The sequence below is a fragment of the Bombyx mori genome, chromosome 8, assembly GCF_030269925.1.
Source record: "Bombyx mori chromosome 8, ASM3026992v2".
In the NCBI taxonomy this organism is placed as follows: domain Eukaryota; kingdom Metazoa; phylum Arthropoda; class Insecta; order Lepidoptera; family Bombycidae; genus Bombyx; species Bombyx mori.
The window spans coordinates 7,259,631-7,275,448 of NC_085114.1; the positions used below are offsets into that span (position 1 = coordinate 7,259,631).

Genomic DNA, 15,818 nt, shown 5'->3' on the forward strand with positions numbered 1-15,818 from the left:
TCGATAAAGCGGCACGACACGAGAACCCTCTCATCGTGGCCGCCGGTAACTACATTCCCGATCCTGCGGACAGAATGGAAAGCAGTCGACGTCGCCCAAAACACGTCATCTCGGATCCTCCCGATCCACTAACGGTGCTTTTAGGTACTTCAAGTACCGGTCACCGTTCTCGTCGAACCCGTCGCTTGCGACGAAGGGCTCGACGAGTAAATTAACTCTCAGACACAGCCCACTGAGTTTCTCGCCGGATCTTCTCAGTGGGTCGCGTTTCCGATCCGGTGGTAGATTCTGCGAAGCACGGCTCTTGCTAGGGTTCGTGTTAGCAACATCGTCAGGTTTGAGCCCCGTGAGCTCACCTACTAAAGTTAGGGTTACGCTGACATAGCCTCTCAAGGCTTAGGTAGGAAAAAAAAAAAAAAAAAAAATGAGAGCGAAGGTCGCGACATCACCCGCACTCAGCAGTGAACACCGCCTCCAAGTCCCAGGGTGGGGCTCCAGTGAGACAAATTGGTACCTGCCAGCAGGATTTCAACATTTCAACACCGGCCCTGATACGAATACACTGCACGTCACACTCTTTAGGACACGACTACGTATAATACGACTTCGACTTCAATGATTGCCCTAAGGGGTGTGATATCGTTAAGTAAAAATATATTCTACGGATTATTACCATCATTACGCATACCTAACTATGAGAAAGAATATAATGCTTATTAAACATTCTTGATTATATGCGTACATCACAAAAAAATACATATTTTATATTATACATAATGGTTGATGGGAGAATCAGTTTACGGTCCGGTAATTTTTCTCTTCTATTCTCTTTTATCAGCTATCAGCTCAACACTCACTCCTCTCTCTCTCTCTCATCGTCATTCACACACTCGATCCATGTCTTCTTCGGTCGACCTCTTCCCCCTCTACCTTGCACTACTATTTCCATACATCTCCTAGTCATATGCATCTTCTCTCTACGCATCACATGTCCATACCACGCTAACCGTCCGCTCTTTAATTTGTTAATTACCAGAGCTATCGCAGCCACGACGGTCGGCCGCGATAAGTCCGGTAGATACGACCATCCTGCCTATTACTGCTGTGAATCAGTAATGCGTTGCGGTTTCAAGATTAGCGCTGTTGTTGTATTGTAAAAACTGAGACTTAGAACTCATATGTCAAGAAGGTGAGTGGCAGCATTAATGTACTAGATGTCTATGGGCTCCGGTGACCTCTTAATACCAGGTGGGACTTGAGAAAAAAAAAGCATTGAAATAATAGTCTTAATCTGCTTAATCGAGCGTAAACTTACACGTGTAAAGTATTTCGTTCTCATAAAAGCAGACTGAATTGCAAAATACGTCGTTTGAAAATGAAATGAAAAATCATAACAGAACAATTTTCGCCACAGGTGGTATATTTATTGAAAAACAAATTATTATTAATACACCTTATCGAATCTCGATAATTTTGCCAAATTTAAAGCTAATAAACAAGGATAATTATTTTGTTTTGAGAAAAGGAATGAGAGAAAATTTTGTTATCCCTTTTGTGGAATAATACGAGTATTTTCTTAGTGTTCTAGATTGGTAAAGTTTTATGTTCCATTTACATCGGGAGCCGATACAGACTTTTGTTGTACATACAGTTGTTTCACGACTGGTAACAAACACATTAACATAAAACTAATATTACTCATGTGATTGCTCAAATGATAATATTATCTTCAAACCGAAACGCATTACTGCTTCACGGCATAAATAGGCAGGATGGTGGTACCTCCCCGTGCGGACTCACAAGAGGTCTTCTACCACCAGTAATTACGCAAATTAAAATTTTTGCGGGTTTGATTTTTATTACACGATGTTATTCCTTCACCGTGGAAGTCCTTCGTGAACATTTGTTATATACGTATTATATATAATTAGAAAAATTGGTACCCGCCTGGGAGTCGAACACCGTTGCATCGCTAGATACGATTGCACCAGATGTCTTATCCTTTAGGCCAAGACAATTTCAAAATATATCTTGCAATCAATGCAATAATATGTTAAATTTGTGTGAATCTGTTAGCGAGTATCTGGGGTTGTGTTCGCAGCTTGAGTATAACCTTGTTCATTGCAGATTCATAAAGTAAAAGCTCACTAAAACGGCACGTATTTCGGTAAGCACATAGATGTTGCTTTCCGCTTAACTTACTGTATTATTCCCTTTTCAACTTGGGGCCGGAAACTGAAACCATGTATACTTCATGAAACGACGACTCGGAACCGAACTAAACCTAGGTTAGTCCAAAATGAATTACTTTAGCCTAATGTTTTGTACTGAAATGATGAAAGATGGCAAAGTTTTCCATCGCAAAACACATACAATTTAATAACGACGATAATGTGAAGCTATTTATGGTATGCTAGCTGAAAATATCGTCAATTTGTGATTAAATAATAATGTAGTGGATGGAGCATCAATCTTAGCTAATGCTTCTCCGAACAGTAACTGGAAATTATAATTTAATAGTATTTTAAAAATAATTAAGACCGAGTTTGGTTTGTAGCCGCCAAATATTTTGCGAGCGTTCAAACAGAAGGATGAAACTTATAAATTCGTAAATGAGAAAATTATTTTGTGAGCTGTAATCACAAAATCATTAAATTGTGTGACTTGACATTTTGTACTCCGGAACAGTAATTACTTTATGAAGTTTTGGTGTGAGCTATTAAAATCAGCTTTAAAACTTAATTTAAAGATAGAACAACAATTATTGTATAAATAAGATTAGATTGGTAAAACAAAAAACAAAAAAAAAACCTTACTAAACTAAAGTAGTTAAGTATCAACTATAAAGTGAAAAACTCCCCGTGTTAGTAAATGTATTGTATGCTCTCCAGTAAAGGAAAAAAATATGTGTAATAAACTTTCCATTTAAACAGCACCAATTGAACGATTAGCTTGTACCCTGTTGTGTTATTATATTTCACACTGTTAACGTATTTGATTTCAATTAAAATCTTTAAATTAGCTCTATGCTCGGTTATATGAAATAGATTTAATAATAATTAAAAATTGCGTAAAAGCTCTGGAGACCACCGAATAAACACCTCAAATAAGAGACAAGGTCTGTCCTTTAATTTAAATTGTGTCGGTGCAATAAAGGACTTGTTACTAGTTGGTGATCTTAAGGAAGACGCCCAAATTGTTTAACAACGGCTAACTCTAATACAATAAAAAACACGTGTAGTTATTAACAATATTTTACTCCTACATTTCCTCTAGGAACTGTTGTCATTATTAAACATTAAATTTTATGATTTTTACGAGTAAATTTTGTAAATTTATAACAATTTCTTAATTATCCAGAACTTTCACAAACGGATTCTAGTCGGATACCAAATCGTTATCGATACGAACCATAAGAATTTATCTTGTACGATTAGAATGAATTCATTCAAATTCAATTTATTGTTACAGTATTCCGTCATTTTTATGTTTCCGTGCCGGAAGTTTCAAATTTTTTTTATACATACATATTCCAGTTTTTGTTAATTTATCCGTACTAATAAAGAATGTGTGCCTTTTGTAGCAAACATAGCTTGAAACATAAAAAGTAAAAAGCGTTAATTATTGACAGCTTTTAGCACTGCTTCTGAATGCAAATGGAGCTGCGGATGTTCGTGACGTGTCGTCGTATGATCTCATTCTTATTTCGTTATGTATTATTATATTAAAACACAAATTTCCGCTGAGCCAAATCAATTATTAAAATATTACGTTTAGTGAAGATTGTTATGTTATGATCGCTTGTTGAATATTAGGGTTGTAATTATTTCCTTTTCATTCCGTAGTGATTTCAGGGTTTGAGTTTTACCCAACTGCTGAAGGAGGTAATGTGTCTTTGGCACGCTTTGAAGCTTAAACATTTTGACGTATTGTTAATATATGAAATGTCATTATGTTTTTTTTCATTGCCATTTCAGAAATACGAGTCCACCTGATGGTGAGTGGTTACCATTCACGGATGTCTGTGATGCTAGGGGCACAGCCAAGCCTCTTCTTACCACTGAGTACACTGTGCAAATCGTTTAAAGAAAGACATACCATAGCGCTCAGGGAATACTGAGGAGGAGAGTTCATTTAAGAGCAACATATTACGTAGCAATAAAGATCTCTGGAAAAGCAGTGGAAATGAACGCTGTGATTCTAGTTAATACGAATGAATTCTGTTACGGTGGCAAGCGATGCGATGGTAAAAACGAGATAACGATTTGGGGGTAAAGACAAATGGAAGATCTTCTACCGAACGCGTGAAATTGTTCGTTAGATCAACGGTCTAAATGTAAAATTGTCTGGAACTTTTATATACGCAAAGTTATGTTAAAAATGTCGTTATGTCAAATATCTTATTTTTTTGGAGGCCACCACCACAAAGGGATCATCTCAGAAAGTTCCTCAAACTAAGCCTTGAGAAAGACGCGCGAGGCACCCACATCCAGAATCGACTACCGACTAAACACCATCGAGCTCCACGCACCGGCTAGACGAAACCTACGGTACAGCATAGTGCGCGTCGAAAGTTCGTCTTCGCCGGTACCCGTCCCAATGATAGGATGGGATTTCATCCCCAGGAAAATCCCGACGTCTCGAGATACCGTGGGCGGCGCACAGAAGCCACTTTGCGCCGGCATGGATAAGTCCTGCGTATTTCTGCCGCTAGATAATCATGTGTTCCGCTTACGGACTGGAACAACAGTTAGACAATGAGATTTTGATCTGGAGTCTTGTGACGGTACTCACGCTCAATGGAACTCCGGTGACCAGGTAAGCCTTGAACTCATTTATGCATCTAATGCAATAATCAGAGACCGAAATCGGCTTCTGGAAATTTATTTAATAGAAAGCAAGAAATATCAATGATTTATCGTTTGAAAATGAATGTAGGTAGGTATTTAAGATGAAATGTAAAATATGAATTCCATTTGAAATTTACAGTCAAAGGATACTTTTTTAGGTAGCAACTGAAAAGGAAAAATCTATCTACGCAAACGCATCAGCGCCTTTGGGAATACGCTCTTCAATTCTTCAAAGTAATTTTGGGTATGATGGATTTTTACCTCTCTGAAGTAAGGTTACGTTTAGCTTTAACTCAGGATTATTGTTCAGTTGTACATATATGAGTCAATTCAGTGATGTTTTAAGAAGTAATTACTTTTAAAAGGCTTGAGGTATTTTATAAGGTTTTCTTTTTGTTAATTTCTCCTCTAAACTACAACGAGATATGAGTGTGCGTATATACATAAAATATTACAGATTCACCTAATATTAAATCTTAATTCTTGTTGTACTTAGATGCTATGTTTACAAAATTAGTGCAAAAAAGTTCCCGGCGGTAAACCACATTACTTTTTTTCATAGACTGATCTTCGAGCTCGCACTTGGTGTTAAGTGACTACTAGAGCCCGTTGATTTCAATTATTATGTGATAACTGCCACCCTCCTCCTGGTTACTTGAGGATTCAGTCTCAATTTTTTATTATAAATTTATATACTATTATATATATATATATGTTGAATCTAATTATCTAATATGTTATATTCCACACTTTAAATCCGAACGCATTACTGCTTCGCGGCAAACATAGGTAAGCTACCTACCCGTGTAGTGTCTTAGTAACAGTTATCTATCTCTATATACCTAGTCAGGTCATAAGTATTGTCACACAGTAAAAACTTTTCTTTTAGAATGCTGGCCACAAAAAAGTTTATTGAATTCGAATTTCGAATTGTTCATGAAAATAAAAATGTATACTTTTAGAATTTTACTCATTTTTAAATATGGAGTGGACGCTTAAAGAAGACCGTGTTGCAGTTATTGCGTTGCATCGTTGCGGTTACGCGCCAATTCAAATTTTTAACATACTGAAAAATTTGAATATAACCAAAACATTCGTTTATCGTGACTTTAGTGTAGATGACAGGTCAAGAAGTGGTCGCCCTCGGTCTGTTAGGACTCCAGCAGTGATAAAAGCTGTGAAGGCGCGAATTCAAAGAAATCCCAAACGTAAGCAGAAACTGTTGGCCCTTCAGATGGGGTTAAGTAGAACCACGGTGAAAAGGGTGTTAAATGAAGACTTAGGGCTTCGGGCATATCGAAGAAAAACAGGTTTGAATGCTCGTCTAATGGACCTGAGACTGAAGAGATGCCGCGCTTTGTTGAAGCGGTACGCGGGAAAAAAATATCGGGAAATTCTTTTTTCGGATGAAAAAAATTTTACCGTAGAAGAGAGCTACAACAAACTAAATGATAAGGTGTACGCACACAGTAGTGAAGAAGCGAGCAACCGTATTCCGCGTGTCCAACGAGGTCATTTTCCATCCTCGCTCATGGTATGGTTGGGAGTTTCTTATTGGGGCTTAACAGAGGTACATTTTTGTGAGAAAGGTGTAAAAACGAATGCAGTTGTGTATCATAATACAGTCCTGACGAAACTTGTGGAACCTGTTTCTCATACTATGTTCAATAACAGGCACTGGGTATTCCAACAAGATTCGGCGCCAGCTCACAGAGCGAAGAGCACACAAGACTGGCTTGCGGCGCGTGAAATCGACTTCATCCGGCACGAAGCCTGGCCCTCCTCCAGTCCAGATTTGAATCCGTTAGATTACAAGATATGGCAACACTTGGAGGAAAAGGCGTGCTCAAAACCTCATCCCAATTTGGAGTCACTCAAGACATCCTTGATTAAGGCAGCCGCCGATATTGACATGGACCTCGTTCGTGCTGCGATAGACGACTGGCCGCGCAGATTGAAGGCCTGTATTCAAAATCACGGAGGTCATTTTGAATAAACTTTAGTGTCATAAGAATCTATGTTAAGTTCATTTTGGTAAATGAATGGTTACATAATGAATAAACTTGTTTCAATTATTTTACATTAAACATGTGACAGAATTTATGACCTGACTTGTTATAAAAATGAATTGCTGTTCGTTAGTCTCGCTAAAACTCGAGAACGGCAGGACCGATTCTCCTAATTTTGGTCTTGAATTATTTGTGGAAGTCCAGAGAAGGTTCAAAAGGTAGATAAATATGAAAATGCTCGGAATTAAATAAAAACAATAATTTTGTTTTTCCTTTGATGTGTCCTCCATCGGACGGATTCCTTTTGTTTGTTTTAAGCTTATTTTATACAAAAGCTTAGGTCTTTTATTTATCGATTGATGCACTACGAAGTCTGCCGGGTCAGCTAGTCTTAAATAAAAATTACAATCAAGTTGATAACCAATTACATAATTCCATGTAATGTTTATATCTGTCACAACGTATGTCACTTCATGTTTAATTAATCCATAAATGAATAAATAAATAGTATTGTACAATTACAAAACATAATATACTACTAATTAATATATAAATATAAATAGACTCTGTTTAGCAGAGTAGAGCATGAGAGTGAACTGGTAGGACTCACTATCAATAAGTCCAAAACAAAAGTCATGCTTATCGACAGGGCCTGTCAACTCATTAAGACGAACTCTCGGACGTAAAATTTGTTGGCGAGTTTATCTACCACGGGTATTTTCTGACTGACTAAAGGAGAAGCCAACGGGAGATCAAGAGAAGGATTCAATTGGCCAAAGTTGCGATGAGCAAGCTGACACGTATTTGGCAGAACAGAAAAGTCTCCAATGCTTGGTTTTCTCGATTTTTCTCAATAGTGCAGAGTTGTGGACGAAACGACCAACAGAGCGGGAAAAAATAGAAGCATTCGAGAAATAGGTTTTAGGCAGCGGCTTGGCTCTGCCCCTGGCATTGCTGACGTCCATGAGCGACGTTGACCACTTACCATCAGGTGGGCCGTATGCTCATCTACCTACAAAGGCAATAAAAAAAAAAAGAACAATCTATCCTCAAGTAATTTCGCGTAAAAACGAGAATGTTTACCATCTGTTACCAAAAGTTACTTTGTTCACGTAGCTCGATGGCTATCAGACAACCAATTATGCAAGTTGTCTGATTGCCATCGAGCTACGTAACCAAAGTAACTTTTAATGAAGAACTGGTTGTGGTGGGCAAGGTAGAAGGGAAAAGTCCCCCGGCAGATTGGCCAAGCCAAGCCGTTGATCGGCTTATCGCGCTCACTGGACTCTCTGTTACAATCGCCCTGAGGGAAGCCGAAAACCGAACCAAATGGAAGATGATTGAATAAAGAGCTACGAAGGCCTTTCAAAGAGACAACGACCTTCAGCAATGAAGTATATGACTAAATAGAAGAAGACAAACACGAAATATTGAAATATCATTAAAATATTAAATGGAAATCTACATGTTGGTATGTCATTTGATTGTGACTGAATTTCATTATTAGAAATCAACGTAAACGAAACCATCAACGCGAATTAAGATTCAGATGGAATTATGTAGTTAGAATTTGAACTCTCTTAAAAATGCATTGTTTTTATTTTATACAGCTTGCAACTATAGTTTCTTGTACAAAACTGTTAAATTGTTAATCCCAATCTCTGATATCCGGTTCATAATGAATTAACTTAAGGTATGTACGGAGAAAGTTTGTCTACACTAGAAAGTCTCGCGCCTAAATAACATGAACAAATGTATGGTGTTATTCATCTCGGTTTTCTGACTAGACATCCGATATACATATGTATATAGGTATAAGCATATACTAGATTTTGTTACCTTTATTTTAAACATTGAAGTCGATCATGAACGTTTTGGCGTTAGAAACGTGTTTCCTGAGAAAGTTTTGTACCTTTCCACCAGTCTTGATCAAATACTAACTTCGGTACAATTGTAACGCTTGATATCACTAAACGTACATGTGTGCCTTACCCTTAAGGCTACGACGATATCAAAATGTTAACAACATTGATTTTAAAATACTTTATTCGGCATGATTTCCTTGAGAACCTTTTATACAAAACTAAGAGTCTCCGGTTTCGTCTGAGGGTGGGCGGTATTATTCACATTGTGATATCAACGATCTTCAATATCAACCTAACCCCTGGCGAGCTTGGCCGTGAGCTAGTCTGTACAAAAATAAAATTCTACGATATTCAGAAATAAAACACAAATTTTCTAGACAACATATTTATTTCATTGACTAGTATGTTAAGTTTAGTAAATTACTAATTGATACTGCTGACAATTGGCTAAGAAATATGTTATTTATTTTTTAGTAAGACTTACTGAAGTATATAATAAAGTGATAGCGTATCATAGTTTACATTGGAGTCGCATCGCGAACACACTGATCAAATAAAAGTCTTCACTAAAATATTATTATGATCCTTATATCTAGTTTACCTATGGCCTAGATAGTTACTAATTTTTCTAGACTATAACGTTTTTTTTTAAATGTAATCTTTCGAATAGTTAATGTGGTAAAAAACAAAGCAGATCTGATTTAGAAGCATTTATATTTCTAGGTCATAGGGCGAAAGCCGGGGTAAAAGTCGTGTTATTCACTTGCGGAAGCAGGAGATGGGATTGAAATAGCACTGCCGGAAACGGACTTGTCTTTTATCAGCCCTCCACGGTCGCACCAATCTGCCATCCACGTTCCTCATAGCCCAGCCGCGGGGCTCTGTAGCCTGAGGCCATGATCGGGCCACGCGGTTCATTCTGTGAAAGAAGTTTTTTGTCAGAAATTAGACTAAGGATTAATTTATAGAACAATTCCCAATATATTTGATGAAAAATTACCAAAAAAATGTTGATGATTGAAAAATTTGGCTCAGGCTTTTTAAATTATTCCCACAGACTGTTCCAGTGTGTTCAACATTTTTTTGGGAATTCAATTACAAACACACACAAGGCGCTTTAAAAGCGTCGGTTATTTGAGTGAGGTACGTGATGGCAAGTATCGCGGCTACAAGGTTTTACAATAGTCGTAAAGCAAAATGTTCCCATAAATCAGCAGGACAACGCTTCCATTTTGATTTAAAAGGTATATTCATTATTCTTTTAGAAATATCATGCTGCATAAACGGTATTATCACTATTGATCTGAATCAAAAAAATAACCCTTTTTTTTAAGGAGAAGTATAATATTTGCTGAAGTTATTTTTTGTTGCAGAAATTCCATATAGTATTTCTATACATAAAATTACCAATACCCACCAATATATATATACTTTCTCTTCGTTCTATGGAATCAATTCTATAAGATTCAAGAGAGATTCTATCGAGTATTTTGGAAGTAAACAATTTCCTTCGCGTATTTTTGTAACAAATAAAAAACAAAAGTATGAGGGCATGACTGGATCAGGTTTTATTAGCTTGGTTGGACAGATGACTCCAGAAATATATACATCACGATAATTCCAACCGCTGCGAACTCTCACACACTTGGTATACTACTGTACTAGAGATAGATATCAAGTGAAAGGAACAATGAATTTTGATAGAAAATAACTTACGTCGTTACTGATAATTAAAAATAAATAGTATTTCCTCATAGGCAATAAATTATTTCCGTTTTTTATTGTTCCATTGATTAAGCTCCTTACAGAGACAGCGAAAATGCCGCCACGTACCTTGAGACATGAGTTCGCATTTTAGTAGAACGTCTGTCACCTTTGAAACTGGCACACATGACTAACTGGCTCGCGGCAGAAATATGTAGGAAAGTACTTTCTATAGGGGTGGATACACAATATGACATATCATTATTCTTAAATGAAATGGTCTTATTAAAAGATAGCATTCGTGTAACATGCTTGAAATCAATGCACTGCTGTGAATATTTTATGATTCTATAAAAATATTTGAAAAATACTTATTTAAGATACGTTTTTAGCATAGCTTCTTTGAAGACGTACAAGTTCTTCGATCCAATTGATAGATAGATGATAGAATAGCGTTTAAAAAATCAACAAATTCAATAATACATTTAAATACTCCTGGCATGTTTCTCATTAACTCAACATCGCAATTACAAGTAAAAACGTATACAAAAACTAAAATCTGTATTATGAAATAGATTTTAATATTTATCCGATGACATTAAGTTAATGTGATTAAAAGGATCTTTCAGAAGATTCGCATTAACAAAATCGATACATAGAACCTTCGTAAAAACCTTCGTAGAAACCTTCCGAGCTTACGGTCAAAACTTTAAGTATACAGCCTCACTAATGTATTTATGAAAATACCGTAAAAGATATCGAAAATATTTATTTAGGATAATCTTGCATTATTTATGCGATTTTAAAGCAGCTATTATTGAAAATGTTTTGTAAATATTATAAATGTTTGGTTAAAGTCCATGATAAATACAGTATTACGTGCTTCAAGGCACACTATCATGAATGTATTTTTGTTTATTGTAAACTTTGTTGAATACAGAAACAAATAAATAAATTCAAACTAGTTACGTCGGGCACCTCTGCTGACGCATGTCTGCAAAGGCAGATCTTCGGCGAACTCAACTGCTGAATTGTGGAATTCGCAGACGACGGCATCCGCTGGACCGGTGGTCCGATGCCCTTCCCGTTAGATTAAGATTAGTAATAAGTTAGTCTTAAGTCAGATTTGGTACGGAATAAACGTTCATAAAATATAATTTCTATTTTTTAAAACGTACTCCGCGTGGCCCGCAACTTGACTGGCGCAGCCGGTAGGATTTCCGCGATCGCGAACTCAATCTGGAAGTAATCGCGACGTACGTTTTTACGCGTTTAACGGAAATTCGAACAAAATAAATTCGTCAAGACATCACGACCACAACAGCTCCGGAAGTCACCACCATCTGCTTGAGATTCACCCCGAGGATATGGACAGTCTGTGAGTAGACCCTAATCGCTATTTTCATTCCATTCCATTCCTTAGTATAATAGTTATACGTTTTTCTAGAAGACAGAGCGCTATTTCCAAAATTCGAAAGGTGTTTTTAGTTTTCTTTTAGCTAGGAATTAAGTGTAAAATTAATAAAAGTACATATAATACATAAAATTAAAGAATTTTGAAATTTACTTTAAGTTATAAGAATTACAAAATTTTATACGACATACTTATTAAAATTATTTCAATTTTATTTAAACAAATTAATTAATAAAATAAATTAACATGTTCAACATATCTCAGATACCACGAGAAATTGCTAACGTCATCCCCAAATTCGACGGTGACGAAAAGTTATTAAATTTATTTATTAGAAAATGCGAATATGTAATTCGATTGTGTCGTGTAGATGATAGTAGAGAACAGGACTTATATATATTTCATGTTGTGACATCCCGATTATGTGGGAAAGCCGCAGCTCTTATTAGTGAAAGACAAGATTTAGATACTTGGGACTCAGTAAAAACAGCCCTAGAACAACATTTTGGAGATCCACGTTCGGAAGAATGTATTGCAATAGAATTAGAAACTTTAAAAATTAATAACGGAGAATCGTATCTAGATTTCTGTAATAGAATACAGCATATTAAAAGTACTTTGATTGCAAAAGTAAATTTAATACAGGATGATAGCCTTCGTAAAAGTAAAGTGATAATATATGACAACATGTCTATGAATGTGTTCTTATATAATCTACCGGAGGACCTTCTTCGTATAGTTAGATTAAAAGGATGTGATTCGTTAGAAAAAGCACTAAGTATAGTATTAGAAGAAGTTAACTTTATGTTCCAATATAGTTCACGCAATAAAATGTTAAAACAACAAAATACCCAGTGTACGGCTCCTAGACCTCAACCGTTCAACAATTTTCAGTTTTCAGATAAAAATGTAATAAAGCCGCATTTCAGTAGTAACACACAGCCTCAGTATAAATTCGGTATTCCACAAAATGTCGCAACCATGTCAAATCAACCTCAACAGCAAAATAAATTTAAATTTGGAATTCCCGCTAGCAAACAAATAAAATTACCACAAACGCAACAATTTGGATATCGACCTCAAAATCAAACTCATTTTGGATATCGACCACCTTTGAACCAAAATCAATTTGGTTACAAGCCAAACTTAAATCAACCTCAATTCGGTTACCGACCCCAGTTAAATCAAAATAACCCCCAATTCGGTTATAAACCCCAACAATTCGGATATCGTCCCCCACAGGTGTTACAACCTAGGAACGGACCGACTGATGTTAGTATGCGTACCGCTAAGCCACTAGGAATACGCATGAACGAATTATACAACTTAAACGATGACGATAATAATTATAACAATTCTGAAATTCAGAACCCTTCATACGATGATTATAGTAATACAGAAGTAATGGAAGAGTTTGAAACAATAAAAACTAATCAAACCGAAGAATACGACCCCGTAGTAGAAAATTTTCACATAATTACCAACAACCAACCCCCGAGATAATAAACTTAAATTGTAACGCATTAAAATTACCATATATTAACATCCCCGGAATCAATGGTAAATTTATGATAGATACCGGAAGTTCACGCTCATTTATTAGCCCTAAGCTGGTTACTCAATATTTCGAAAATTTTAAGTACTATGAACCCTTTGAAGTAATTAGCACACACGCAACTAGTAAGCACGACGAAGTAATATATATACCATTATTTCCAACCTTTAATAGTGACGAGATGCATAAATTTTATATATATGACGTAGACGGACGTTACGACGGACTAATCGGAAGTGATCTACTAAAACAGCTAGATACAAAAATTGATATGAAAAATTTACTACTACATACAAATACTACTAAAATACCTATAATATATAATCCCGGTTGTTCAATTAAAATAGCCCCGCGTTGTGAACAAAGAGTTAGGTTACCTACAAACCTACGGAACGGACAAGCAATAATGAATTATAAAATATTTTGTGATGGAGTTAGAATGCCTAGTGCAATAGTAAGATGCGAAAACGGTTTCGCGACGACAGTCATACAAAACATTAAAGACCGCGAAGTAACTTTAAATTTCCTTACACCAGTAACCGTAACTGAATACAATAGTGACACATGTGAAATTAACAATATAACTGACATTGACATGACAAACATAGACGTAGATAGTATATTAACCGAAAATTTAAATAATAAATTACGATTAGACCACATGAATGAAGAGGAGAAAACATACATTCGTAAACTCTGCTCAGAATATAAAGATATATTTTATTCTGAAAAACTACCCTTGACTTTTACCAACGATGTTAAACACCACATTCGCACTCGTAACGAAGACCCTATTTTTATACGACCATATAGACAGCCCCAAGTGATTAACGACGAAATAAATAGACAAGTTGAGAAAATGTTAGAAAATAATATAGTAACTCACTCTCACTCACCCTGGAGTGCACCCGTGCACCTAGTACCAAAAAAAATGGATGCTAGTAATGAAAAGAAATATAGACTTGTAATAGATTACCGTAAACTTAATGAAATTACCATCGATGACAAATACCCATTACCAAATATTACAGACTTATTTGACAAATTAGGACGCAGCTGTTACTTCTCTACCCTAGATTTAGCTAGTGGTTACCATCAAATTGAAGTCGCTGAAAAGGACAGACAAAAAACCGCATTTAGCACAAATGCAGGACATTATGAGTTTACTCGTATGCCCTTCGGACTTAAGACAGCTCCGGCTACTTTTCAAAGAACCATCGATAATGTGCTGCGAGGACTACAAGGAATACACTGCCTAGTATATTTAGATGATATTATCGTCTATTCGTCTAGCCTTCAAGAACATTTAGACAAATTAAGGACCATTTTTGACAGACTTCGAAAAACCAACCTTAAGGTACAATTAGACAAGTCAGAATTTTTGAGGAAAGAAGTTCTATACTTAGGACATACAATCACGAGCAATGGCCTTAAGCCTAATAATGATAAGATTAAAGCAGTTTTAAACTACCCCCTACCCCGTACTACTACCGAAATAAAAAGTTTCTTAGGACTAATTGGTTATTATCGACGTTTCATAAAAGACTTTGCAAAGATTACACAACCTATGACCGCTAGATTAAAAAAGAAACGTTCAATGCCAATAGACAACGAAAAATATATAGCCGCCTTCCAAAAATGTAAAGAGTTATTAGTAAATGCCCCTATCTTACAATATCCAGACCCTGAAAAACCATATATATTAACAACAGACGCTTCAGAATTCGCTCTCGGTGCAATATTATCACAAGGAACAGTAGGAAATGACAAACCTGTAGCGTATGCCAGCCGAACTTTAAATGATGCTGAAACACGGTATAGTGTAACTGAAAAAGAATTGCTTGCAATCGTTTGGGCAGTCAAACATTTTCGACCCTATCTTTATGGTAGAAAATTTACAATTGTGACTGATCATAAACCCCTCACTTGGCTTAATACCCTTAAAGAGACAAACAGTAGACTGACCCGTTGGAGACTTAGACTATCGGAATACGACTTTAACATCATTCATAAAAGTGGAAAACTGAATAATAACGCAGACGCCTTATCGCGTATTAAAATAAATGCCTTAGACAAAGATAATAGCTCATTGAAAGTAAACGTTGACAAAGATAGAAATAGAAATAAACATGTAAAAGAAATTATTAAAGAAATAGAAAATTTGCGTAGAGAACCCGAGGAAAATTTAGAAACTATGTCTATTTCCGACACAGATTCTGAGAGAACTTTAACAGCCCATTGTCGCTCACCTTACTCAATACCATACTCTAGTTCCACCCTGACCGCATCCGAAGGTTCACCTAGTAACACAGAAACTGCTCATTCCGCACAAGATACAGAATTGAAAGGTATTCCTATCTTACAAGAAGCCATAGACACAAAACCAAATCAAATTCTAGTGTATACATGGCTTATCGACAA

General features: G+C 36.1%; 2 protein-coding genes across 2 annotated transcripts in view; both read right to left on the minus strand.

Annotated features, from left to right (window-relative positions):
• The window catches only part of LOC101745690 (LDLR chaperone boca), a 180,062-nt gene that overhangs the window by 80,751 nt on the left and 83,493 nt on the right, over nucleotides 1-15,818 (minus strand). The gene's annotated exons all lie outside the window — the stretch shown is intronic.
• Nucleotides 9,094-15,818, minus strand: part of AST-C (allatostatin C) — a 30,838-nt gene continuing 24,113 nt past the window's right edge. The window contains exon 4 of the mRNA NM_001130884.2: nucleotides 9,094-9,643. Within this exon, the coding sequence (NP_001124356.1) occupies nucleotides 9,484-9,643 (160 nt within the window). The 3' untranslated portion in view covers nucleotides 9,094-9,483. The remainder of the gene's footprint in view (nucleotides 9,644-15,818) is intronic.